Source organism: Trachypithecus francoisi, unplaced genomic scaffold (genome assembly GCF_009764315.1).
Source record: "Trachypithecus francoisi isolate TF-2019V2 unplaced genomic scaffold, Tfra_2.0 Lachesis_group11, whole genome shotgun sequence".
Lineage (NCBI taxonomy): Eukaryota > Metazoa > Chordata > Mammalia > Primates > Cercopithecidae > Trachypithecus > Trachypithecus francoisi.
In genome coordinates this window covers 2,742,488-2,769,878 of record NW_022681456.1, presented here as the reverse complement: position 1 = coordinate 2,769,878, position 27,391 = coordinate 2,742,488, and the positions used below count along the sequence as shown (strand labels likewise).

General features: G+C 48.6%; 1 protein-coding gene across 5 annotated transcripts in view; it reads right to left on the bottom strand.

Annotated features, from left to right (window-relative positions):
• Positions 1-27,391, bottom strand: part of RIMBP2 (RIMS binding protein 2) — a 332,648-nt gene that overhangs the window by 11,916 nt on the left and 293,341 nt on the right. For 3 of the 5 annotated variants that reach the window (XM_033220104.1, XM_033220103.1, XM_033220102.1), the window contains exons 14-18: positions 25,963-26,109; positions 19,840-19,998; positions 14,094-14,202; positions 5,782-5,963; positions 4,252-4,420 (exon numbers count right to left, since the gene is read on the bottom strand). In XM_033220104.1, coding sequence (XP_033075995.1) covers positions 4,252-4,420; positions 5,782-5,963; positions 14,094-14,202; positions 19,840-19,998; positions 25,963-26,109 — 766 coding nt within the window. Of the gene's footprint in view, positions 1-4,251; positions 4,421-5,781; positions 5,964-14,093; positions 14,203-15,779; positions 16,494-19,839; positions 19,999-25,962; positions 26,110-27,391 lie in introns of all 5 variants that reach the window. The other 2 variants (XM_033220100.1, XM_033220101.1) reach the window with 1 other exon arrangement.

The following is a 27,391-nucleotide window of genomic DNA, read 5'->3' as shown; positions in this document are numbered from 1 at the left end:
CTCCCCCTTAGAGTAACATAAACATTTTCCTTCCTCCAGTCTGTCCATTAAGCCAGTGAAACTCACATGAAGCACAGGGCTCTCAAACAGCAAATTTAGACGGCTTTGGCCAGCACAGGGAGGCCGTAGCTCGTGAGGCCCTGCACAGTGCACGGTTGTGACCATTGCTCTGGGAAAGCCCCATAGACACCGTTTTAAAAGTGCCTGTTTGTGTATCTGTGGTGGCATGACAAAATCAAGTCATGCTCCCCTGAGTGGAGGCAAAACTAAGGCACCGTCCTCAGGAGAAGCATGAATATAAACAGGGATGCCTTCTCCACCCAGCCCTGTGGCTTCCCCCATGCTGCTTCCCTGGCATCCTTCCACTGTGGTTTAGCAGTGGCCGTGGAGAAGAGCCCAGCTCTACACAGTCGACTTAGAGGTGCATTCCCACAGCCTGGCTCTGTCTCTGCCACAGATGGGGGCCTGGGCGCATCCCAGCACACTCAGAAGCATAAGAAGGGGCTGAAGAATTGCCCTAGGCTCTGCCCAGCATGAGCGCTCCACAGAGATAACAGGTGAAAACTCTCGGGACGTAAGGAGGCCTCAGTGGAGAGCCACAGGACCTGGCCCAATCAGGAAACCCCTGTCAGACTGAAGGTGTGGGGCTGGGAATGACTTTCCTCCTGGCGAAAGTTGGCATTTGTGTGTTTCTTCTAAACACAGCTACTTTCTGCTTACATTTGATTTGGGGAATTCCAAACATACAGATGAACGCCATCAAAGGCAACTATCTTAACGGCAGCTAGAGTCAGCGATGTGGCTTTTCAGTGGTTTTCAGCAGGTATAGGGGCCACTTGTGTAGACCTGCAAAATTCCAGCGATTCCTCCCCTTGGGTTCTGGTTACAAGCCACTGCTGTAGTTTACAGGACGCGCACAAGCCTCTGTGCACGTGTCCTCTGTCAGACCTGCACATGTGTGTCTCCTTGCATTATGACCTCACCCAGAGGTTAGTGTTTCTCAGCATTCTTCATGTTACAGGGAATGTTACAAGCATGACTTTGGAAAGGTGGCATAACAACATACATGTACTTCTCGCTGAGGTAGAACTTACATACACTAAGGCTCTTTCTAGCGTGCAGTACTTTACTTTGTGATAAGCACACACGGTCCAGAAACCCCACAACAATCAAGATATACACCGGCCATGGTCCTCTGTAGTCACTTCAGCCCAGGTAACCACGGATCTGCTTCCTGTCCCAGACTTTGGCCCTTTCCAGAATGTCACTAAAAGGGACTCATACAGAATGTAGCTTTTGAGACAGGCTTCTTTCATTTGGATGATGCCTGAGATTCACCCTTGTCACTGACTCTATCAGCAGTGGTTCTGTTCCATTGCTGAGTAGGCTCCATTGTGTGGGGCGCCTTCAGTCACCAGCTAAAAGCACCTGAATTGTTTCCACATTTTGATGACTGTGTCATCAAAACATCAAACATATTCATGTACAGTTTTTGTGTGTGTGAACATAAGTTTCCCTTTCTTTTGGGTAAGTGTATAAGAGTGAAGTTGTTGGATTGTATTGTAAGTGCATATATAACTTTATAAGAAACCAGCCAACTGTTTTGCTGAGCAGTGAGGCCATTATCCACTTTCAGCAGCAGTGCAGAGGCCCACCTGGCCCACTTTGTGCCCACACCTGCGATGGCCAGTCGTTTTAATCTTAGCCATTCTAAGTGTGTGTGCATTGGTTTCTCAGGGTGGTTTTAATTTGTATTTCACTGGTGATGTTAAGCATCTTTTCATGTGCTTATTTGCCACCCACATATCATCTTTGGTAAAAGGTCACTTAAATATTTTATACATATTTTTATTGGATTGTTTCCTTACTGATGAGTTTTGAAAAGTCTCTGTGTATTCTGAACGCAAGTCCTTTTCCCAAAGGGTTGCTTGCAAGTATTTTCTGCCAGCCTATGGCTGTCTTTTTATTCTGCACTTTCCCAGCGCAGAGTATTTAATTTTGGTGAAGCCAAACATTGACTTTTTCCTTTTATGGATCATGTTTTAATGTCCTGTCAAAGAAATCGTTGCCTGATTATTGTAAAGTTTTCTCCTGCGTTTTCTTCTGGAAGTATTAGAGTCTTAATTTTTATACTTAAAAGTATGATCCATTTTTATTGAAGTTTTTAATATGTTGAGAGTATGGGTTAAGATTCATTTTTGGCATATGGATGTGCAGTAATGCCAGCGCCAGTTACTGAAAAGAGCATCCTTTCTCCGTTGAATTGCCTTTTTACCTTTGTCCAAAATCACTGGACTCCATATGTGTTTGTCTGTTTCTGGACTTCATTCTGCCCCATTAATCTACGTTTCTATCCTTTCTCCAATACCACGTTACCTCAGTACAGTAGTAAGCTTCCATTAGCTTACGTGAATCTTCCAACCTTCTTGTTCTTGTTGAAAATAGTTTTGGCTATTCCAGTTCCTTTGCCCCTCCATATACATTTTAGAATGAGCTTGTTGAATCTATATAAATCCCGGCACAGATTGTGAATGGTCTTGCACTGCATCTGTAGGCTACCTTGCGGACAGCTGACATAACAATATTAAGTCCATGAATATGATCTCTCTGTCCATTTATTTAGGTATCTGATTTCTTTCCTCAGTGTCTTCTGGTTTTCATCATACAAATACTGCACATGTTTTGTTAGATTTAATGCTAAGTAGTTCATGTTTTGTTGTGTCATTGTAAATGGCACTACTTTTAAAATTTTTAATTTCTAAATTTTCATTTCTCACATATGGAAATACAACTGATTTTTGTATATTGACCTTGTATCCGTTGAGGTTGCTACACTCCATTTGTTAGTTCTAGGAACTTTCTTATCCTTTGAGATTCCTTGAGATTTTCTAAGTAGATTTCCATGTCATCTGTGAATAGAAAAAGTTGTATTCCTTCCCTTCCAGTCTGTACACCAGGTGTGACTTTCCTTCACCATGTCGCCCTGGTTATGACCCCCAGTATGATGTGGAAAAGGAGTGGTGAGGGCCAAAGTCCTTGTCTGTGCCCAGTCTTAGGAGGATCGCATTCAGCCTTTCACCATTAAGGATGATCGTTTCTGGCGATGGCGGGGGTGGGGTGGGCTGGGGGGGCACGTAGATATATCAGGCTAGGTTCCCTTGGCCATCCACATTTTAAAAATGGAATAAAAAACATGTAATCTAATTGATAATATAAATCAAGTTACCATTCCTTAAAAGAAATTCTTGTATACTTTCTGGGTCTGTGGTGTACAGGGCCTGTATTCTCTTCGAAACAGGCTTAGTCCGCTTCGGGAAAGAAGATCTTAACAAAAGTGGATAGGGGGATAAAGGGCTCAAAGATCCTCAATCTCATGGGTTTAATGTGGACGATATATTCACACTAAACCTTGACTATTAGATGTGGATTCTATCTTGAGATGATGCGCTTATTAATGCCAAAAAAGGTTGAAATGTTTTGATTTTGTGATTCTTCTTAAAACTATGTATAGTGTTTGAAGCGCTGAATTTTGTCTTTGAAGTCTGATTTAGAAGTTAATCAAGTTTTGAAGTATTAAACCTTAAATATGAATGGTATAAAACTGATATCTCTCTACAGCGTTTTAGAAAAAATAGAGGCTTTTCTTGAGACAATAGAGGCTTTTTAAATGAATACATTGTCATTGTACATGGAAAAAAATTTAAAATTCATAAATGTAATGTTGCTTAAAAATCACTGAAAATAGTTTTGCTGCATTCTCACGGGTGCTTGCAGACTGGCTTAAGATAAATGAAGGAGTTTCATGTCTACCCAAACTAAAGAGAAAAGAGCTTTTGTGCCTCTTGGATAAGCAAAGATCACCTAAAGAATGAAAGGCACAGCACTCCCCTGACCACCCACTGAAATTTATTGTAGACAGGCTGATGTTCAAACCATATTACCAGAAGGCAGCTAATCATGTGTTTTCTAGATGTGATAAATTTTTTGCAAGCAAGACTGTACTTCATCTCCCATTAGATCATCTGTGTCTTCACATTTATGTACGTGTGTCCCTAAAGCACGCAGACTACTGGCAGTCCTGGTTTGGAGAGTGGCTTTTGCCCAAGAAAAATCACTGGTCAACATTTACATGACTTTGGCATATTTAAATGATGCAACTTGGGGTCTCCTCGTCACCACTTGCCTCTCTGAGCAGCAGGCGTTTTGTGCGATACAATGCACAGGAAAGGTCGAATAGGGGTTTACGCTTACCTATTTTCTCCACAGGTGTATTCAGAGGGAGAAAGCCCTGTCTAAGCAGCTGATCCATCATCTCCTCGTCATCTGCTTGTATTTCAGAGACCATGTTACAAGGAATAAGGCCAAGCCGGGCACAGGTTTCCCCACGGTAGAATCCATCAGCGTCTTTATCACCATAAACCTAGAGCCGTGGGGAAAAATAAATCAAGCATTGTAATTGATTGGTTCAGAAATACAATAGTCCCACTGATGTGAGTGAGTATAGTCAAAAATATATCTTAAATATAGTTTTAAAATACCATAGATCACCTGCATAGGTCACCCACGTGTATGCCATAGATGTGTACATGTAACCCTCGCTCTGTGACTGACTCAAGAGCCAGTTTTTCATCTAGCGTTTGGACAACCTGACATTCTTCTCATCAGGCAGGGGGTTTGCTTGGATGAATGTATGTATTTAAATTCACGCACATTAAAAAGGTATGTGATGAGACCCCACTCGACCAAGAAGGACCAGGTAGGCTGCACAAAGCGGTGTTGCTGTCTGCCTGAAATGGGTTCCTACGTAACAAGATAGTGCCACACAGCAGGCATTCCAACCATTCTCAGATGCCAACTCTCAGGACCCTTGCTGAAACTGTAAACAGGGTTCAAGGCCCTCTGTCTTTCCCCTCTCCTACGGAGCAGCACGCTGTCTCTCATTTTCCCTACTTAAAACTCACAAGGCTCCTCTTCTCTCAGAAGGGCTGGATCTCACAGCCTATAATCCCAGCACTGTGGGAGGCCAAGGCGGGCAGATCCCTTGAGGTCAGGAGTTCGGGACCAGCCTGGCCATCATGGTGAATCCCTGTCTCTACTAAAAATACAAAAAAAAATTAGCTGGGTGTGATGGCGTGCATCTGTGGTCCCAGCTACTCGGGAGGCTAAGGCAGGAGAATCACTTGAACCCGGGAAGCAGAGGTTGCAGTGAGCCGAGATGGTGCCACTGTACTCCAGCCTGGGTGACAGAGCAAGACTCTGTCTCAAAAAAAAAAGACGGCTGGCTATCAAAGGGATGGGAAACAGCCTCCATCAGGCGTGTTAAAGAACTAAGGCATGGAAGTCCCGCCTCTAGCTACTGATGCTCCCTTCTTCCCTTTTCCCCTCCCTTTTCCTCTCCCTCCTTCCTTTCTTCCTTGGCTGCCTGCTGACTGACAAGTGTTGTTTTAAAATTTGGAGCCTGTATATTTTTCTCAACAACATAGGCCCTAATAGAATCCAGAGTTCACAGGACATATTTGGGTGTTTGTGTGCACACAAACTGGGCAGACGCTGGAGAAGGCACTCTGCAGAGGGCAGGTCCCTGGCCGTCACAGCACCATGCCACCTCCTCCTGTGCCCGCTCCCCGTGCCTCGCCCACGGCCTGCAGGAGAAGGCGGCTGACATGTCCCACCCATGACCTGCAGGAGTCGTGGTATCTCTAAGTTGCCAGTAGTCTCCGCCCCTGTGACCCAGACCCGCCTCAGGGGCTGTTGAAGCTGCCCCAGGCGGCCGTCCCGCACCTTGATGATCTGGCCTTCTTTAAAGGGGAGCTCCTCCTCTGCAGCATCTGGGTTTGGGGACATGGTGAGCGGGTCGTAGTCAAAGAGAGCCACAAAGATCCGGGGCGGGAGCTCTTCGGTACCAGGGTCAGTTTCCGACTCTTCATAGAAGTCTGGAGAAAGGCGGTCTCGCCCGTAATCGTCTGAGAGCAAGTGGGGGTGAAGAACAGAGCGGCAGTGAGCCTAACTGAGGAGTGCACACAGGAAATGCAGCTTTGGAAAGCAGTGAGGATGGCAGCAGTTCCTTGACTTTCGTCTTTTTTGTGTCTTAACATGTAGGCAGAAATAGATCAGGAGGTCTAGCTCAGATGAATTGGAGAAGCACATAACTACACCCACACTCTGTACCTGGCCACACTGTGTGTGAAAGCACTGAGACAGGCCTGGGCCTCGGGGTCCTCCCCAGAGAGCACAGGCTGGGGCAGGAGCTGCCCGGCGCCAGGGGCAGGATGGGCCATGCTGGGGAGCCTTCCCAGGACCCACACACTCTGCAAAATGGAAATCTAAGCACAACCCACGTTTAAAATACATTTGTATGTTAATCAAAGTCCATCGAGGTGACCAACTGTTCACTTAGGTAAATACGTAACTGGCAACAAACGTATCTTTATTACAGTGAATTAATAATTTCCTGGTGAACTGGGTTTCAACTCCATATACTACCCAGCTTCTAAAAGTGGTTCTTTTGGACTAGAGGAAATGGATACATTCCTAGGCACACCCAGCCTCCCAGGATTGAATCAGGAAGAAATTGAAACCCTGAATAGACCAATATTGATGAAATGAATTCACTGCTGAATTCTACCAACGTACAAAGAAGAGCTGGTACCAATTCTACTGAAACTATTCCAAAAAAATTGAGGAGGAAGGAATCCACCCTAACTCATTCTGTGAAGCCAACATCACCCTGATACCCAAATCTGACAGACACAACAAAAAGAGAAAACCACAGACTAATATCCCTGATGAACACAGATGCAAAAATCCTCAACAAAATACTAGCAAACTGAATCCAGCAGCACATCAAATAGACAATTCACCATGACCAAGTAGGCTTTATCCCTCAAATGCAAGATTGGTTCAACATATGCAAATCAATAAATATGATTCACCACATAAATAGGACTAAAACAAAAACCATATGATTATCCCAATAGTGCAGAAAAAGCTTGCAATAAAATCCAACATCCCCTCATGAATAAAAAAACCCTCAACAATCTATGCATTGAAAGATGTACCTCAAAATAGTAGGAGGCATCTATGACAAACCCACAACCAATTTATTGAGCAGGCAAAGGCTGGCAGCATTCACCTTAAGAACTGGAGCAAGGCAAGGATGCCTGCTCTCACCATTTCTGTTCAACACTGGAGTGCTAGCCAGAGCAGTCAGGCAAGAGAAAGAAAGAAAAGGCATCCAAATAGGAAATAAGAAGTCAAATTATCTCTCTTCACTGATGATATGATTCTAAACCTAGGAAACCCTGAAGATTCTGCTGAAAGGCTCCTAAACCAATAGACAATTTCAATAAAATTTCAGGGTACAAAATCAATGTATAAAAATCAGTAGCATTTCTATACACCAATAAATTGTTCAAACTGAGAGCCAAATCAAGAATGCAATCACCTTCACAATAGCCATGTACACACACACACAAAATACACAGATTACATCTAACTAAGACACACAGAATATTTCTAACCAAGGAGGTGAAAGATCTCTACAAGGAGAACTACAGAACACTGCTGAGAGAAGTCATAGATGACATGAACGCTAAAATATTCCATGCTCATGGGTTAGAAGAATAAATATCATTAAAGTAGCCATATTGCCCAATGCAACCTACAGATTCAATGCTTTTATTATTAGTAGTATTATTATACTTTAAGTTCTAGGGTACATGTGCACAATGTGCAGGTTTGTTACGTATGTATACGATTCAATGCTATTTCTATCAAACTTCCATCATCATTTTACATAGAATTAGGAAAAACTACTCTAAAATTCATATGGAACCAAAAAAGAGCCCAAATAGCCAAAGTAAACTTAAGCAAAAAGAACAAAGGGAGGTATCAGATTACCTGACTTCAAACTATACTATAAGGCTACAGTCACTATAATAGTGGGGCACTGGTACAAAAACAGACACACAGACTAATGGAACAGACTAGAGAACCAGATCTAAAACCACATGCCTACAAACATCTGATCTTTGACAAAGTTGAGAAAAATAAGCAATGAGGAAAGAACTCCCCATTCAGTAAATGCTGCTGGGATAACTGGCTCGTCACATGCAGAAGATTGAAACCGGACTCCTACCTTTTACCATATACAAACATTAACTCAAAACGGATCAAAGATTTAAACGGAAGACCTCAAACTATACAAATACTGCAAGGAAACCTAGGAAATGTCATTCTGGACATCAGCCTTGACAAAGAATGTATGGCAAAGACCACAAAAACAATTGCAACACAAACAAAGATTAACATGCATAATTACAGAACTTCTGCACAGCAAGAGAAACTATCAACAGAGTAAATGACACCCTACAGAATGGGAGAAAATATTTGCAAATTGTGCATATGATAAAGGTCTAGTGTCCAGAATCTGCAAGGAACTTAACAGATCAATAAGCAAAAAATGACTCCATCAAAAAGCAGAGGACATGAATAGACTTCTCAAAAGAAGACATGCACGCAGATAATCAACCTATGAAAAAATGCTCCACATGACTAATCATCAGAGAAATCCAACACAAAATCACGATGAGATACCATCTCACACCATTCAGAATGACAATTAAAAAGTCAAAAAATAGATTTTGGGGTGGCTGCAAAGAAAAGAAACACTTACAAACGTATACACCATTGGAGGGAATGGAAGTTAGTTCAGCCACCGTGGAAAGCAGTTTGGAGATTTCTTGGATAACTTAAAACGGAACTACCATTTGACCCAGCAGTGCCATGACTGGGTATATACCCAAAGGAAAAGGAGTCGTTTCACCAAAAAGACACGGGCACTCACTATGGTGATCGCAGCACTGTTCACAGTAGCAGGGACAGGGAATCAACCTAGATGCCCATCAACAGTGGACTGGATAAAGATGTGGTGCGTATACCACATGGAATACTACGCAGCCAGAGAAATGAACAAAATCATGTCCTCTGCAGCCACTGGAGCAAATTAACACAAGAACAGAACACCAAATACCTCATGTTCTCACTTATAAGTGGGAGCTAAACATTGGGTCCACATAGACACGAAGATGGGAACAACAGAAACTGGGGACCACTAGACGGTGGGGGAGGGAGGGGGCAAGGGCCGAGAGACTCCTGACAGGGTGCTATGCTATCTGGATGATGGCATCATTTGTACCCCACAGCTCAGCATTCTTCACTATACCCATGTAACAGATCTGCACATGTACCACAGTGAATCCAAAATAAAAGTTGAAAGTTGATTTTAAAAAGTCAAAACAATTATTTTGGAAATCCTAATACATATGCCTATATATACATATGTATCACTGAACATCATTAGATATATGTGTGCATATATGTGTGGAGAGAGAAGGCGGGGGAGAGGGAACTGATAGATAATATTGGTCTGATCATGGGAGGTGGTCTCAGAACACCGTCACGGAAGCAAGTGAGAAAGACGCCAGCTGGCAGCAGAGAGCGCAGGATTGGGAGAGGCAGCCCAGCCTGAGCTTCTGTCCCAGCACGAGGAACACAGGTGGTGGGACGAGAGGACACAGGTATGTGGAAAAGACAGGACAGGTGGTAGAGAAAGAACCAAACGGATCAGCCTCTTTCACCAGAAAAAAATAAAACACATAGTCTAAAAATAAAAAGTGTTTTGGTTGCAGGAAACGTTGAATTTTAAAATGTAATACATTGTTTACATTATTGAGATCTAGTGTCTTTTTTGAATGCCTAATCTAAAATGTAATTGCTGCCAGGGAACAAAACTTTTCCACAGCAGGCTTCATTAATTTCTCCATGCTATTTTGATTTTGTTGATAGTGAAAAAACCTGATGACTTTTTTCTGGTTTCAGGTGGTATCCAAGTTCAACAGAATGTGAAGCGTTCCGTGGCCTCTACAGCGGGCACAACTGTGCAGCCCTTTCTCGCACCCAGGGATGACGGTGGAGAACAGCTGTGGCTGCGTGAGAAGGATCTGCTTTCCATTCTGCCGGAGATCTGCTGGAGGAACTTAATGACCATGTCAGTGTGATCTAGTGAATGCTGTTCCAGGTACGGAAAAATGCCGTGGAGGAGAACCTCTGGCTACAGCATTTTCCAAGCAAGTTCTCAGCACTTTCCAGCTGAGTTTATGTGGCAAGTTTGTGGCATCAAAATGTGCAGAGGGGTGAGGGGTGAGGGGCTGTGGTCAGAGCCTAGAGAGAGTTGGGGGTGGTCGACATCCCCCTTGAAAATCTTTCCAGTCCCTCCTAGAGCCTAGGGAACAGTGCGTTTTCTCAGTAAGTGGCTTATGGTCAAGGACCATGATCTGCAAAAACACATTGCTTTGTCTTCAAGTCCAAACTCAACATGCACCATGCAACTGGCCACACCACGGGAGGCATTTAGGCAGACACCGCAACACGGAGCTGCCTGAGGCCAGTCCTTGACGAAGGCTCCTTCCAGAGAACTGCCCACAGTGTCACGTTGTGTTGGGGGAAGACAGGTGTGGGGTAGAGGTGGGCGGAGCACTTGGAGTTGAACGTATGTGAATAAAGTCATGTGTATGCGGTGACTCCACCGTCCGCTCCTCCAGAGAGGATGCACTGGATGTGTTATGAGCACCGGACCTCGACAGGGAGAGAGCAGCAGCCTCCCTGGAATGTGTCCCTGGAAACTTGGCTTACTGCAGGCTGGACTGGGCCGTTGGGGGTCACTTGTCCTTGGTGGTGGCAGGCGAGACTGAAAGCAGCACTTACCTGCAGCTGTCCGTCTGACCCTGGGGGGAGTGGGCACTGCCTCCCGTCCTGCTGAGGAAGCGCGCTGGCCCAAGTGGTCTGCTAGGAGGAAGGGTGTGCATATCACGTGGGAGATCAGGGCTCATGCCTGGCTGCCTGGGTGGCCTCCCAAATCCACCGGTGCCGTGAGAATAAGCACCGTTTTCTACAGGAGAGAGGTTTCCCTCACTACCTGGCCCAGACCGACCGCCCTCCCTGCTACTGTCCATTGTAATTTCTGTGGAGATAAAGGGAATTATCTATTAAACAGAGTTGACAGCTTTTGATTTTTTTTTTTCTTGCAGGGAAACCTGAAGAAAGGAGCTTTCCTTTTTAAGGGGCAAAGCTTTGTCAACAGAGTTAATTTATTTTTCCTCCCTGAACACGAAGAAAATGTGCTGTACTTTCCTCACTTTGTAGGCTCAGTAGCCAAAATAACAAATAACAAAAAGAAATGAGAGAATACAGAGGAGATATTCAGAGTTGATTCCTAAGAATAGAATCCTCTTAAACACAGTGCTTCGGTTTTAGAAGGATGAACCTGCAGGCCTTCCGTCTGACAGGTCAACAACTAGATAAATGCAAAGACCAAAAATTATAAAGGATAAAAACCAAACCTAATTAAGTATATATATGAAGACATCTATCAACGTTGAGACCTCCTTATGCTAATTATATGGTTTAGAATTTACTAGATAGGAAGCTACATAATTTTGTTTTTTATCATGAAGGACATTTTTTAAATTTTGGAAATCCAAAGAACCTATTATATTATTTTTTGTTGTAGGTCCACTGCTTATTAAAAATAGGAAGTATATGGTTTACAGACTTAATTTCCTCTGAAAAAGAAAAGTAATGCTTTTGAAATGTAGCAGATTTCTAAAATACTGTTCTCTAATATTTTCACAAGAAAAATACAATTAAGTAAATGAGAACTAGAGGAACATCCTGTCTGTTCGGCTGTCACTGATGTTCATTTCCCAAGGCTCTTTGCCAGGGCCGCCTCCTCAGGTGGGTGATAAGCACCCACCACTTCTGTTTCCTTTTGAAACCATCATAAGTGCCGAGATGTGTGTTTGTGTATAAAGTGTCTGGTTTTCGTTATTTTTGTGTGGTTTCCTGGCTGGCTACGTGATAAGAAGTCAGCACCATGAAAGCAAACCTCTCATAGGTTTGTCAGTTAACTCTTTTCCGAGTTACGTTCAGAGGCTTTTTCCTTGTTAAGGTGTTGACGTAGAATTGCTCTTTCGCCCAATTTCACAAGTGTCCTCCTGAAATTAAGACACATATGCAGCCTTTGGAACTCCACAGCTGCAGAAAAATCCAGCCAAATTGTCGCCTGCGACTCTGACAGCGAGGGTCACCCTGGCAAGACTGCAGGCCTAGGATTGGTTTCCTTCGACTTCCTGGCTCAAGTGCTGACTTGTCACAGCACAGTTTTCAGGTCTCAGTCCTAGGAGATTGGCATAGAAGACCCAACATGCCTCTTCCAAAGGACGTCCTTTCTGAATGGCCACAGAATTAACTTGTCAGTGGCTACCCCATCACCAGGTCATTTCACTCATTAAAGTTACCATCAAGTGAAGACTTGAAAACTCACCCTAACCAGAGAGAGAGAAAGACAGCCTTGAACAGGAGGACTGGCCTTTTCTCCACCTCGTTTCTCAAGACAGGACATCTCAGACAGAGAGAGCCAGAAGAACCTATTTATTAAGCTTCGTAGTTCCTCCGGAGGGACACAAAGTGAATGAAGATTTAAGAGACACGCAGTAGGTTTAGAATACCTGAAAGGAATCTGGGCTCCACTAACCCTGCTAGTTGATCTGTAGTACGACCATCAGGGTTCTCTGAACCTGACTGCATCTTTTATTATTCACTTAACTGAAAATACTGTTTCCTACGGATCTTTAACACTGCATGGAATTTTTACTGGTTAAAGATAAAAACAACCTAAAAACTGTAAAGATGGAAAAGGAAATTTTTTTGTCTTACTGTTTGAATTGTACAAGGAAGAAAAAGTCTGGGCCGGGCACAGTGGCTCAAGCCTGTAATCCCAGCACTTTGGGAGGCCGAGACGGGCGGATCACGAGGTCAGGAGATCGAGACCATCCTGGCCAACACGGTGAAACCCCGTCTCTACTAAAAACTACAAAAAACTAGCCGGGCGAGGTGGCGGGCGTCTGTAGTCCCAGCTACCCGGGAGGCTGAGACAGGAGAATGGCGTAAACCCGGGAGGCGGAGCTTGCAGTGAGCTGGGATCCCGCCACAGCACTCCAGCCTGGGTGACAGAGCGAGACTCCGTCTCAAAAAAAAAAAAAAAAAAAGTCTGGCAGGACACAATTTAAAAAATCTATTTGCTTCATGAAGCCTGTCTTCATTTTGAGTTGACGGAAAAGAAGACCAGTTGCCTTTTAAACTTCAGCTATTTCAGTGAGATTCCAGGTGGATTTTCAGGGGCCTAGACTATCCAGAAGTTATCCTCCTTGAGCCCTGTCATGCCAAACCAAGACGGTTTCTCCTCATCTATTTCTGTGGTATCAAGAGTTCTCCTTGCATTTGTGTGTGTGTGTGTGTGTGTGTGTGTGTTTTCATAGAAGCCTGGTTCCTCTGTGCTGATGACCAGCTTCCATTATCTTATGCATAATACTTTTTGGAATTCTCCTTGCTATGATTGATTCCAATAATAGAAGTATCCCCTCCACGGATTGATTAGGATGGCCAAAACGATAGCTTTCAGCATGGCTGGCTGAATTCCAAAATGTCAGGAAGAGAATGGAAACAGAATGCCCGAGGATGACTCATGAGCAGGGGAGGTGCCCAGATGGATGTGGGGAGCGCACACTTCAGGGGCGCACACAGCTGCACGGTGTCCCCAGCACTTAGCTCTGCTGCCAGTGTGTCTTCTGCAGACAGACAGCATTCCCTCTGGCGGGGCTCACAGACCCCCGAGGCACGCTGACATCCAGCTTCTGCACCTGCCACAGGCTCTGACCCTGAGTGTCCCAGGGAGCCCGCGCCAGGACGAGGGAGGCAACACAAGTGGTCCCTTCAGTGCTTACCCTGTGAAACTCTCCAGGAACAAATCAGCGGGGAGAACATGGATGTAGAAGGCCAATTTGATATTTCAAGAATACTTACAAATAGCTTTCATTTATCTTGTGCTGTTCCTGCCTCCTTTTTTGCCATAAATAACAGAGTGTTCTGTGCTTAGCTGAAAACGCTACTCCTAAAATTGTGCTCATGCTTAGATGGAGTAAGCAGCCACATGCTCCGCAGCTGAAAGACAGAACAGCAATGATGGAGCCACTAACCGATGGATGGGACTGTCACGGGCCGGGACCTCTGAGGACCAGCACTGCCGCGGGGAAACCTCCGGCCCATGTGATCCACCCGTCCTGCAGAGGCTGGGTTCCCTAAAATCTGAAGACAAAACAACAACAAAGTCATAAGTCTCGCCAGCATTGGGCGCCGAAGAATTCAGTTAGCCAAATCAAGTGGGTTGAGAAGCAGAATCTCTAAAGGCAACTAAACTTAGCTTTTAACTGAAAGGTTAGCTGAATGGCCTGGGAGAGAACAAAGCCACGCACCAGCACCCCACACTCTACTCGGAGCCGCTGCTGGGTGCATGGTGGGGTGAGGGCAAAAAAATTCCTTGTAGGGGGTCTCTTTTGGTTGCTGCTGCTGGTGCTGAAGAAAAAGTTTTGGACCAAAGAGACAATGGCTTGAATACATCTCACCCACCTTGGCTCCCTGGAATACTTGAGCCCCTCCTAGTCTCCACATGCCCCCCCCTCAGCTGTCACAAAAGTGGGGAAGACACTGCAGTTCCACCTGTCCTGCTTGGATAGAAGTGTGTGAGGTTTCTCACACACAACTCAAAGACGGAAGTTTCTGCATTTTATCAGCTTCAAAACTCAACATTCTACTCCTAATCTGAAGATGCTGGTAACATTCCAGGACTCAGACAGGTCGCCTTTCTGGCTAAGTTCACCTCTAAATTCACCTTTAGATCAGGGTTAGGATTGACTAAAGACAATCACAGCAACACCTTCTTCTTGCTAGTAAGTAAATGGAGTGAGGAAGTTCTCAGGAACACAGGTGTGAACGGCAGGCAGGGAGTCTGGGGATGAGGCATGCCTGCTGCAGAGCCTGCGGTGGGGCCGGGGAGGCCGCGGGCTGCGGTGGGCAGCTGAGTCGCCGAGGTACGGATCTCGCACCTCTCCTGGGTGGGCCCATCGCAAGCACATGGCCTCAGACCCAAGGCCTGGCGCCATATGGATGGCTCACCTGTGTTTTCAATGAAAAGGTCAGCATGACAGGAGCAAATGTTCTGAAAAGAGGACACAATATAGAGATGAATGAAGCCTTCAATGAATCCCTACGCTCAAAACCAACAACAAGCCCAGACGGCAGGGCCGGCAGGGAGAAGGCTGATCATGGAAAATGCATTCTGGAAACTGTGGGCACGGAAAACAAATGGGAAAAAAACAAAAACTTTAGAAACAATATGCAAAAAAAAAAAAAATAGATTTCTTCAATCATTGTTCTTTTTTTTTTTTTTGGTTATGGATGAAGGTCAAAAAGCAATGAAAAAAACTCCAAAATAACAAGGAAAAAAAACCCTCGACAATACTAGCAGTCATAAATAAATCCCTAAGGATCCCTGTGCACACAAACATGTTGCCAGACTTTCAGATAATCACACTTCAGCTAACCCTTAATTAAAATTTAGATTCAGTTGTCCTTTAATTCAAGCAGCCATACTCATTACTGATTCTGGGGGGTGGAAATCATTCCTCTAAGCAAGGTAAAGAAATCTTCAGCATGGTCAAAAGGTTGGGAAGCAAATGGGACTTGAGAAAGCAAAAATGCAGGGAAAATGAAGACAGCCAGCAAGAGAGTCCCCAGGGATGGACACCAGAACCAACAGGAAACCAATGAGAATGGAACAGATTGGTTTGGTAAGTGGCTGTGAGAAGGAAGTGCAGGTCACACACCAGGGGGCCTTGTGCGACTCTGGGAGGTGGCTTTGCGTGGGGGGCAGCTGCCCTACTGTTGGGCATGGTTATGCTTTTCTTCCAGACACCCCGAAAATCTTGGTGCTCGGTGGGCTCGCCCCAGCCGTGCTTCCTGGGGAGCGGCCTCTCCGGGCTGGGCTGGGGGTCGTCGTTCCTGAGGATGCCACCAGGGCCCACCTGCTCCCCAAAGTCCTCCTCGACGCTGCTCTGCCGGGTCAGCGTCCGCCGCCGGGCCAGCAGCGGCCTCAGGCCCCTCCTGCAGGGACAGTGGCCAGGGCCTGGGCTGCACGTGGCCACGGTGTTTCCAAAGCCAAACCGTGACTCCTCCTCTTCACTCCCACAGTCCAGGCCGCTGTCCGGGCTCCGGGTGGCCGAGCGACTGAACCGACAGCCCCTGTCTTCCAGAAGGAAGTCGTCCACGTGGGGGACGGCCCCCGAGCTCCTGTGCTTCACCGAGAACCAGGAGCCCCGAGGGGCCTCATCACCCCTGCAGGGCCGGCCGGGCCTGGGCTCTCTGGCCAGCCCCGTCCTGGCCCTGGGGGACGGCCCTGCACCCTGTTTGTGCAGCAGCCCACAGCACTCTCCGTCCTCTTCCGCTACTTCGGGGATACTGAAAAGTCTCTTCCTGTGGGGCTGGTGGGGAAACTCGGGCTCCCAGAAAGTGCCTTCAGAGGTCCTATGCTCAGTGCAGTCCTTACGGGGGTGGCGTGCCAAGAACAGGCGCGGGAAAGACAGTGTGTGGTCAGCATGAAGTGGGGGCCGGGGGAGGAAAGAAAATACAGACAGAATTAGTCCTGGAGGCAGTGAGGAGTGGGAAGCATGCGTCTACTCGGGCCGGGGGCATGCCGTGGAGGGCTCTGGAATGAAAACAGAATGGGTTACGGGGCTGGTGCGGGATGCAGGCCGAGGCAGAGCACAGGCAGAGCCAGCAGGCCGGGCAGGAGCCAGCACCATGCATCCAGCCAAGGAGAGGGCAGGTCAGATTCTGGCAGCACATCAGGCCCCACAGTGCCCGCGGGACCGCTGCTCTGGAGGGTGGGTGTGGCCACGGTGCCAGGGGAGACTGCCCGGGGGCTACGTCCTCAGAAACCCTGAGGGCAGCTGCCACTGGAGGCTGACCGTGACTGGAGACAGTTCACCAGACGGGGAGCCTGACCTGCCCCTGTCCATCCACTGGGCCCGCTTCCCTTCCAGTGCTCGGCACCCTCTGCGGGACTTTCTAATTAGGCCAGTGTGTCACCCTTCTCCCGGCTAAGATACAAGCTGCGTGAAACCACGCCATCCCCGGCCCCACCAACAGTGCCTGCACACCGTCGTGCAGAGTCTGTATCAGCAGAGGACTGGAGTCTGCCTGTCTCCTCTGCATCCTGCATTCTGGGGTCCCTGAGAGCCGTACCTGAGCCATCATGGTCTCTAGCGGGTGGCACGGGGCTGGCTGCACCAGGAGCTGCTTAACCAGTGTCCATGGCTCTTATACTGCCCGTCTGCATGTCACCACTCTCTGCTAGGAACAGCCCTCAACTCACCCTCTACCCGAAGAGCATGAAGGACTCCTGACTGGTGTCTCCTTCGAGGGGGCTTGGCTGACCACCCAGGTAAAGCGTGCCCCTGGGTCCCGGCCATCAGCCCTGGGGATGCTCAGTAGAGATAAGCCACATGAGCACAGAACAGGGCAACTTGTCTGTCCCCCCTCTGGCTGTGGGCCCCTTGGTCTCAGGGACCATGTGGGATTTGCCTAACACGGGGTCTGCCATGGGCCTGGGACTTGGCCATAAGCCAGGTGAGGAGGCATCGGGGCGCACACTCTGCCGCTGACAGCTCTCTCCCTTCACTTTCTGCAGATTCGGGGGCACATGAGCTAATATTGGAGCGAATAAGGACATCAAAAACAAACCATCTTTAGAGTAAAGGCATGGCAAGCCCGGACACTTTCCAAGGCAGGCGGGATGAGTGAACCAGGCCAGTGGGGGCCGAACACCTGCGGTGCCCATCAGGGACCCAGCTCTGCCACAGCTCCTCACTGCCACGTGGGAACGTGCATGCCGAGTGGCCAGATCTCTGTACCACATCTTGTAATTTCTAAAGAGAATCCAGAAATCCAGACCTGCCTACACAATTTCTTTTTTTTTTTTTTCGAGATGGAGTCTCGCTCTATTGCCCAGCCTGGAGCGCAATGGCGCAATCTCGGCTCACTGCAACCTCTGCCTCCCGGGTTCAAGTGATTCTCCTGCCTCAGCCTCTTGAGTAGCTGGGATTACAGGTCCACACCACCACGCCCAGCTAATTTTTGTATTTTTAGTAGAGATGGGGTTTCACTGTGTTGACCAGGATGTTCTCGATCTCTTGACCTCATGATCTGCGCACCTCGGCCTCCCAAAGTGCTGGGATTACAGGCGTGAGCCACCGAGCCCAGCCTCCTACATGATTTCTAAAAACTGACAACACTCTGTGAATGGGAGAGGGAGGCTGCTACCATCCTGGCCAAGCCCCAGCCCTGGTGATCCCCGTTGCTAAGAGGTGGAGGGTGGAGCTGTGCCTATGGGGGTGGGGCTCAGCCCAGGAACTTTATGATGAACTTGCTTGACCCTGGGCCACCTTCTGAGGAGAGAAGGTGACGTTATTTCTCTGCTAAACAATTCCCATGAAGCCCCATCCCAGGCTCTTCCTCCATCAAAAGGAAAGGCATCAGGGGTATGGGAAGACCAGCTGCCCGCCTCACCCGGCCCGACTCATGGGCACTTTTTTGGAGCTCCTGGCTCTGGGGTACACAGAGGGGTCCTGGGGTCAGACTGGACCACTCTGCAAAGGCCAGTGTGAACCTGCTCCGTGGTGTCACCTGGGAGCGGGGACGGAGGAGCTGCCGGGGATAGCACGTGCTGCACCATGCAGAGTTTGCATAGGGATCTGGCATGTTCTTTGGTGACAGGACATCCCCAAGGCCCTGCCAGGGGCCTTTGCCAGGAGAACATAAGTCAGTCTTGTCTATGCAAGTAGGCACCGAGTCGGCAGGCCAGATTTGGATGAGCCTTCTGTCCACCATTCAAAATGCACACCCTGTGTTCCTGGAGAAAGCAGTGCTGGGAGGCTTCGTCCCGGGGAATTTTCCTCTCCAAGGCCTTTTTCATTTGGAAAACCCACAAAGCTCCTACCAATGGCTCCCTCTTTGTCTGTCTCCCCATTAGGCTGGGACCTGCAGAGGGCACCCCTCGGCCTAGCACAGGGCCTGGTGCATAGAGCTGGTCATCCCACACTGCCCTGCAGAGCACATGAAAGCAGGAGTCAGACACCGGCCAGTGACTGCAGCAGCAGTGGCCAACGTCTCCCCAAGGCCAGGACCAAGGGGAAGCCACGTGGATGGGAAACCCACCCTCCTTGGCTCTAGAGTGCCTCAAGCTCAATATCCCTGCAGGTAATCTCCCGTCGACCCCTTGCTGATGGCCTCTGCCAGAGCAGAAGGGAGAGGGTCTAGCGGGAGGTGGTCTGAGTAGGTGCGTGGAGCCTCCAGCCTATCTGCGAGGCCGGTGTCATCAGATGCGGGACAGCCCTCCCTCCACACCCATCTCCTCCAACCTCACTGTGCTTGACTCCTGCCCACCGCCAGGCAGGGCCACCATAGTGCCCTCCTTTAAGGAGCTCCCTGCTGACCACACCGTCCCGACCTCTGCTTTAGATTTAGAGGCTGATTCACGCTCTCTCGGCTGCCGATTCTCTCGAGGTGAGACTTAAGGCTGCGGAGGCGGGTCTTCTTTGTTCTATTCCCCCCACTCCTGTTCCTGGCACAGAGCTGAGTACCCCCTGGAGGGTGTCAAATGGATTCCTCTAAACTCCCTTACCCAGACCTTTTGGCCAAGAGCAAGACGGGAGTGTAGGTAATTCCCGAATGCAGATTCAATAGTGAGAAAGAAGCGAATCCAAATCCGAGGGCTACTGGTTGTAAGGCAAGGCCCCTCTGGAGCCTGCCTCACCAGCCCCAGCAAAGGGACGCGGATGGAGCTACTCTGGGGACGGAGTGCAGGGTCCCCCTTCCCCAGCCGCTCACCTTGAGGGCATTGTGGGATGTGCCACTGGGACGCCTCCTTCCCCCATCTTCCAGCTGCATTTCAGAATACAGCTCCTCCTCGTCCTCCTCCATGATGTCTGAGAGGTCAGACCCCCGGCTGCTCTCCGTGTGGTACTCGTCTCCATGGCAACAGTGCGGCTGGGGGCCAAGCAAAGGGGCTACTGAGTGGATGGCTCCTTCCGCATCCTACAGGAGGCCAGACTGAGCTTGCCAACCCTTTCCCTGCTTTGCTGACTCTCGGGGTTCACAGGCCTAGAGATGGGCACAGGGTATGTTACTCGTTCTGGAAAGTGAGGCTGGAGAGAGGATATACCCACCCTCTCTGCTGAAGTGGCAGAGACAGGATCAGCGCAGGTCTCTCAGCTCCAACAGGTACAGAAACACCTGAGCTCTGGACAAGACAGAAAACCCACTGGGGCTTACAAGATACGTGGGCAGAATGTCCATTTCTGGGCACCCTCAGCTTCTCCAACTTATTGGCTGGACAAAGGCTCCAAACTCTGGTGACAGTGAGGATCAGTGCACACCAGGTGTACACCGGATCCAGCATTGTGTCAGAGGGGCAGGGGGATAGTGGTAAGGTGGGGTGTATATGCACCATAAAAAGGCACTTTGGTTTTTAAAACATGCCACGTTGTTTAACACACACGCGCAGACATTGGCAGACAGCCTGGCCTGGCAGGAGGTGGAGCCGCCGCACAGACCATGTGCTTACTCCAAGCCCAGCTCGGCCTCAGCACGAGATGAAGATTGTGCAGATAATAAGGGCACTGGGTGGAGGCTGCGGACAGCGTAAAGGCTTTAACAAAAAAAGTGTCTTTAAATGAAGAGGCTACCTGGTAACATGCCAGCTTGGAGACGGCGACAGCCCGGGTGGACTCTCCCAGTGATGGTGCCAGCAGCAGCCGCCAGGTTTGCACTCACAGAGAAAGCACCCTGTCTTGTGGTAACAGTATTCAAAGCAAACCTTCGACAACTCGAACTACACGCTGTCATGCGCTCAGATTTATGAATGCAATACATCCATAAAGGTACTGTGTTTTTGCTACATGGTGTCGATTGGGAACAGTTTATTTTGCAAGGGTGTGGCAAGACAAAAGTATTCAATAGCATTTTATGATGTATTTATCTTTTAAAAATCTGGCTTCAATGACTAACCTAGATGAAGATGTGTATGCGTTGGCATCACGGTCAGTTCCTGGCCTGCTGAGGGAGGCTGCATGGCGCTGCAGATGGAAGGTTTCTGGCCCCGAGCCCGCGGGAGGGAGGATGGGAAGGGCTCAGGGCAGTCTGTAACCCCAGCCTCTCAGCTGCACCAGGCCTAACGCTTCCAACCAGGCTCCAAGTGGAGGGCATGAAAGCGAACTGGGTTTAAATGGATGAAAAAGGTGAGGCTGTGTCTAACGAGGCCCTCCCAAGGCCCCTGGCGAGGGACTCCTGCACCACAGAACAGTCTCACTTTGTTCAACCCCAGCAGCAAGCTAGGGGTCAACTCCTGAGACGGAAGGAGGCGTCTGGCATTCACCAGATGCTTGAGGTCAGCCGTCTCTCCATTCTTGGAATAGTGTTCTAAGCAAAGGTCGCCAGCATTTCAGTGAGATGTCTAGTGACTGGCCGAAGGCACTCAGCAAGTAAACGCCAGGGCTGAGACCAGGGTCCAGGTCTGCCCTTGCCTCTGCTGACAGAGAACATGGCCTTAGAAACTCCACCTGGCGGTGCCTTCTCCTAGGGGGACACGCGGCTTTACCTCCAGTCCTCAGTGGAGAATGCCAGCAGGCAGATGGTCCTCCCTGGGGATAGGGGAGGTGCTGAGCCCCGCATCCAGCAGGCCTGTGGCTATAAATTTCACTTATAGAGAAGCTGAGGTAAAGCCTCCACAAGACAGGATTTTGATCATCACTATAGCAAACTTCAGTCTTGTCACTTGGCAAACCACCTTTTCTCTTGCCAAACTAAAAGTCACAATTTCCTCTTAAAAGCCTCTTTCCTTAGATGTAATAAGGGTACAGACTTTCAGTTACATGCAGAGCAGGTTCTGGGGGCCTAGTGTTCAGCACCGGCAATGACAGATGTATTAATTCACCTGACTGGGACAGACTTTTTTTTTTTTGAGACCAAGTCTCACCCTGTTGCCCAGACCGGAGTGCGGTGTCATGATCTCAGCTCACTGCAACCTCCACCTCCCAGGTTCAAGCAATTCTCGTGCCTCAGCCTCCTGAGTAGCTGGGATTACAGGCACCTGCCACCACGCCCAGCCAATTTTTATATTTTTAGTGGAGACGGGTTTCACCATGTTGGCCAGGCTGATCTCAAACTCCTGACCTCAAGTGATCCACCCGCCTTGGCCTCCCAAAGTACTGGGAACGCAGGCTTGAGCCACCACACTCAGCCGTGCGTGACAGTCTTTACACAGAGGGTACCCACATCCAGTCATCAAGACATACACCTAGAACACAGGTAGTCTTTGTCAATGAAACACTTTTAAAAATAGATAAAGGTATTATTTATTGGTATAGTGAGCATTTCTCACTGTGGACTGAATGGAAATGCATTTGTAATATTGGGAGAATGGAGGTGATTTTTTCAGAGCAAATGTCTCAGCTACCCTCAGCCTCACTTCTTTCATTCATTCATTCAACAAACATTCATTGGGCACCTACTATGTGTGAAATGCTAGAGATACTATAGTCAACTAAAAGTGGAGGCTTCCGCCTGCTAGAACGTCAGTGTCTTGGAGCAGATGGGATAATGCCAGGGGTAAGGGTACGTGTGACAGGGCGGGCAGCGTGGGGAAGAAGGTGGTCAGGGAATGCTTCCTGGGTTGAAAAGCCAGTGGTCTGTGCACCAGCTCAACTTCAGTCACTCCCTGCCACCATCATAATGCGTCACCTAGCCAGATGTCATCTGTATGATTAATGAATGTATTCTTTGAACTGAATCAATATTTAATGTTACTTTTACAGAAAATATCTCAACTGTAAATGGAAAACAAGTATCACTTGTCATCTAAATGAATACAGCATAAAACAATGCTGCTAAATATTAATGCTTTTTAAATTTTAATAGAAACAGACCTGTTTGCTCTGTTAAAAAAGGAAACAAGCACGACAACATTAATAGCGTGCTTAGCCAGACAGACTTCCTCTGCAGTCTCATCAGAAGGACTGGAAGGCCCTTGAAAGTACACACCTGTGTTTCTGCTGCTGTATTTCTACTCTTCTCTAGAAAAGTCATCTCTTGCAGCAGGTGTGGTCATCCAGAGCTGGGCATCAGCAGTGGTGGCCACCAGCCACGTGTGGCTGTTTACATGTAAACTAATTAGAACGTAAACTAATCTGTAACTAGTTTTATAGAAGTAAAAATTCAGGGCCTCAGTTACACTCAGCCCCAGGTGACCACATGTCAAGGGCTCTGTGACCACCTGGGGCTGTGGCTGCCATAAGACGGCGCTGAATGCTGATCTCAAAAACTAGTGGGGATGTGGGTCCCACACCCAGAGAACAACTGCTCCAGCCTTTCGTCTGGGTTCAAAACCTGAGCAGATTGCAGGGAAGGTAATGATTCACTCCTGGGTAGGTAGAAAACAGGGCACATTGGGAAAGGCATGGAAACAGGTCTTCTGCAGGCCAGTTAGAAGACCGTCTGCATAATCATGGACAAAAATTCTCAATTCTGTGGGCCTCAGTTTCCCTGTATATGCAAAATAAGCGCTCACATTTACTGAGAACTTACTACATGCCAGTTGCATTTTGCATGTCATGCAACACACGGAAAGCCTCATAAACTATGAGGCAGGTGCTATTGTGGCAGGTGTTGCTGGCTCCACATTTGCTATGGACTAAGTTGTATTTCCCCACCCCTCCCTATTCAGAAGTTGAAACCTTAACCACCAATGTGATTTTATTTGGAGATAGGCTCTTTAAAAAGGTGATTAAGATTATATGACATCATGATGGTAGGCCCTAATCCAATAGGACTGTTTTCCTTACAAAAAGAGGACAAGATACCAGGGATGTACAGAGAAAAGGCTGCGTGAGGACTCAGGGAGAAGGCGCCATCTACAGGCCTCAGGGAGGCCTCAGGGGAAACCAGCCCTGCTGGTGCCTCGGTCCTGGACTTCCAGCCCCCAGCACTGTGAGAAGCAGACTTGTGTTGTTTGAGCCACCTGATCTGTGGTATTCTGTGATGGCAGCCCCAGCAGACCAGTACAACAGTCAGCAGAAATCCTATCTCCAGAACTCACCCAGGGCCCAGCACCAAGAGGATGAATCATCTGTGACCCAAGCGACCAAAACAGATACCTTTCTCTACTGAGATGGCCCCTAAGGTTAGGGAAATGAAAGATGCCTGGGACCGAGGGCTCAAGGCCTGGCTGGCATGGCTGCTCTCTAAATTCCTGTGCTGCAAGAAAACCCACACTCTGGCTAAACCCCCCAACAACAGGAGCTATGGGACTCCTCCTAACTCTCATTTACAACCCAGACCACGCAACTCCAACTGGGCAGAGGACCGGCCTTACACACACACTTTTCTGACAAGCGACTGTAGACATGAAGCCAGTTTCAGCTTAAAGAGGCTTCGGCCCATTTTAGCTTAGGCATTGAGTCCTGGGGTTCACCTTTTGGTGGGAAGAGCCAATTCCACCTCATTCTAACACTAAAACCCCGCCCCAGTGCAGTGTGCACGGAGGATGCTACAGATACATCTACTCACTGCATGTGTGTGTGACTCCTCTCAGACGGACGGACAGCTTTTCCCCAACCTGAATGCATATGGTTCTGTGTAATGTGGACCCTGTGAGGCATAAAAACCACCCTGCCCTTCCCTCTTCAGAGACAGCACCCTCAGCACGCACCAGAGCCTCTCTCTTCCTGGTCTGCAAACTGATGTCACCAATAAAGCTCTCCTTTCTACCACTGAGCCACGCTGGTGGGCTTTTGGATGACACATCACTGATAAGCCATTCATTGGAATCCAGTTCCTGCCTGGGTAGTGGCCATGTGACCTCAGTCTGCTCAGCAAGATATCATGGAAAGTCTGACTAGAAGGAAGTCTGGCTTCCATTCATCCCTTTTTTCCTTCTTGGGGTTCTCTCATAGGAGGGTGCAATTATTGGAGCTATGGCAGCCACTTTGTAACCATGAGAAAAAGGCCAAGAGAATGGAAGAGACAGAACCCAGACCCCTGACACACTGAGAGCCAAATCCACCTCACAGCCTCTACTGCAGACTTCCTGTGATGTGGGGTAATTAAACGTCTTTGTTGTCTTAGCCGTGATTAGCTGGACATTCCGTTTCTGAGTGATTTGGATCTTCTAGATGAAGACCATCATGGCTGGAGGAGTCAGGGGACTTGCCCACTTGTGGTCTGTAACCAGCTGGGACATAAACCCAGGTCTGAGACATGCCAGTCCCCCTCTATGGGTACGGGGCTGTTTTGCTGTGGGAGTGGGTACAGAGGATACTGTGTGATCTGATATCTGCAGCGTCTTTGAGCTCCCAAGATTGAGCATTCCCCAGGCCCTCGGTTATTTCCATTGCTCCTGTTGTCCAAGTTTGGTTCTTTACAGCATCCGAGGGCATTTCCATTAGAATATGCATGATCGGAAATTAGACAGAAACCCCAAACTGGCTGAATGTCTTCCTCGTGAGCCCAGCTCTGATGTTTTGCTGTTCTGAAGGACGAACACTGGCCGTGTTATTTTTGTTTCCCATGATGCCTCCCTAGCACACAGATGTCCAACAAACATCTGCCCGATTAACGGAGGTGAATGAGCGAATGGCATGTTCTGCCTGAACTGAGCCTAACCCTACCAGGACCTGCAAAACCACCCCCATGACCAAATACCAGGATGGTGCACTGGGGGCAGGTGGAAGCCCTGTACTTTGACTTTTCAATTATCCCCAATGAGGGTATGTGACAGGCATCATTAAACCTAAGCTTAAGAAATCTAGGATGACTTGGGACCCCAGCTGGGCATCTCCATCTCTCTCAGGGACCCAAGGGTAGCGGGGAAAAGTGCCCACGTCTCTTGATCTCCACGGGGCCTGCTCCGAGCCCATGCTGACCAAGAGGACGGTGTGGGGTCTGGCGCGCACTCACCTGCTTGCCGAGTTCAGAGCCTTTCAGGAAGTCGTCCACTGAGGCGCCCCTCCTCTTGAAGTCTGGGGAGTCGTAGGCGTCCTCCTCATCCGAGGCAGCATACTGCCCTGCGCTGCTTCTCTCTAGGAAGACGCTCCTTTTCTCTAACTTGGAAAGAGAAAGGAGGCACACGGGTGAGGCAGGGCCACCTTCAGCCACACTCAGCCCCACCTGCACTTGCCAAACCTTCCGCCCCTCAGAGCCTGGCCAGGTGCCCCCCCCACAGTGCTCTGGGCCCAGCTCTGCCACCCTCTCGCTGCCCCAGACCCACCAGAATCTTTTTTTTTTTTCTTTTTTTTTGAGACAGAGTCTCACTCTGTCACCCAGGCTAGAGTGCAGTGGCACGATTATAGCTCACTGAAACCTCTGACTCCCAGGTTCAAGCGATTCTCCTGCCTCAGCCTCCCAAGTAGCTGGGACTACAGGCGTCCACCACCATGCCTGGCTAATTTTTGTATTTTTAGTAGAGATAGGGTTTCACTATGTTGGTCAGGCTGATCTCAAACTCCTGAGCTCAGGTGATCCGCCCGCCTCGGCCTCCCAGACTACTGGGATTACAGGCATGAGCCACCACGTCTAGCCTCTTTTTAACCTTTGGGGTAATATTTGGATACAGAGATGACACCTCATTCCCTCCATTGGTCCCCTCTGCCCAGTTTTTTTTAATACTTTGACCAATTCACATTTGTCTGAAACACAGGACTTGGAAGGATCTGCTTCCTCTCCGGCCCCAGGCTTCCTGGGCTGCCCTGCCTTCACAGCCTTCTTGGGGACCTGGAGCAGGAGTGGAGCCGCATCCCACAGGGCAGCTGCTACCCCGTCCTGCCCACGGCCTCCCCAGAAGTACCACCTCGCAAGCCCGAGGCCTGGGCTCCTGCCTGTCAGCCAATCAGAGCCATGGTGAGTTCACATATTCTGCAGGGTTTCCTTTACACAAAGGCCACAAATTCATGTTTAGTATTTTTATTAGTGGCCAATGTTGAAAGAATTAGGAAATTTCACAGAAGATTTCCAGTTTTTCAAGACGTGCTGAGGCGCTGCCAGGGCAGGCCCACTCAGGAGAAGGTGGCTCCCTGCCCAGTGTCACCGTCATCCTCTCTGTCCTCCAAGACACACCTGAGCTGCTCAGCACTGACCTCTCAGGGTGCGTGCCCCACCTCAGTTTCCCTGGCCTGGCCCCCAGCCCAGAGGAACACTCACAGGAGGATGGTGTAGGGTCCTGGTGAGACCCCACAGGCTGACCCAGCAGGGCTGAGGGCCCTGACCAGGGCTGTGCTGCCGCCTCAGGTGGAAATGGGCTCAACACAGCAGGAGAGACAAGACTGGGTTCTGGGTGGGGGTACGGACACACGGTCTGGCTACCAGCCCCACATCTCCTCCCCAAGACCTG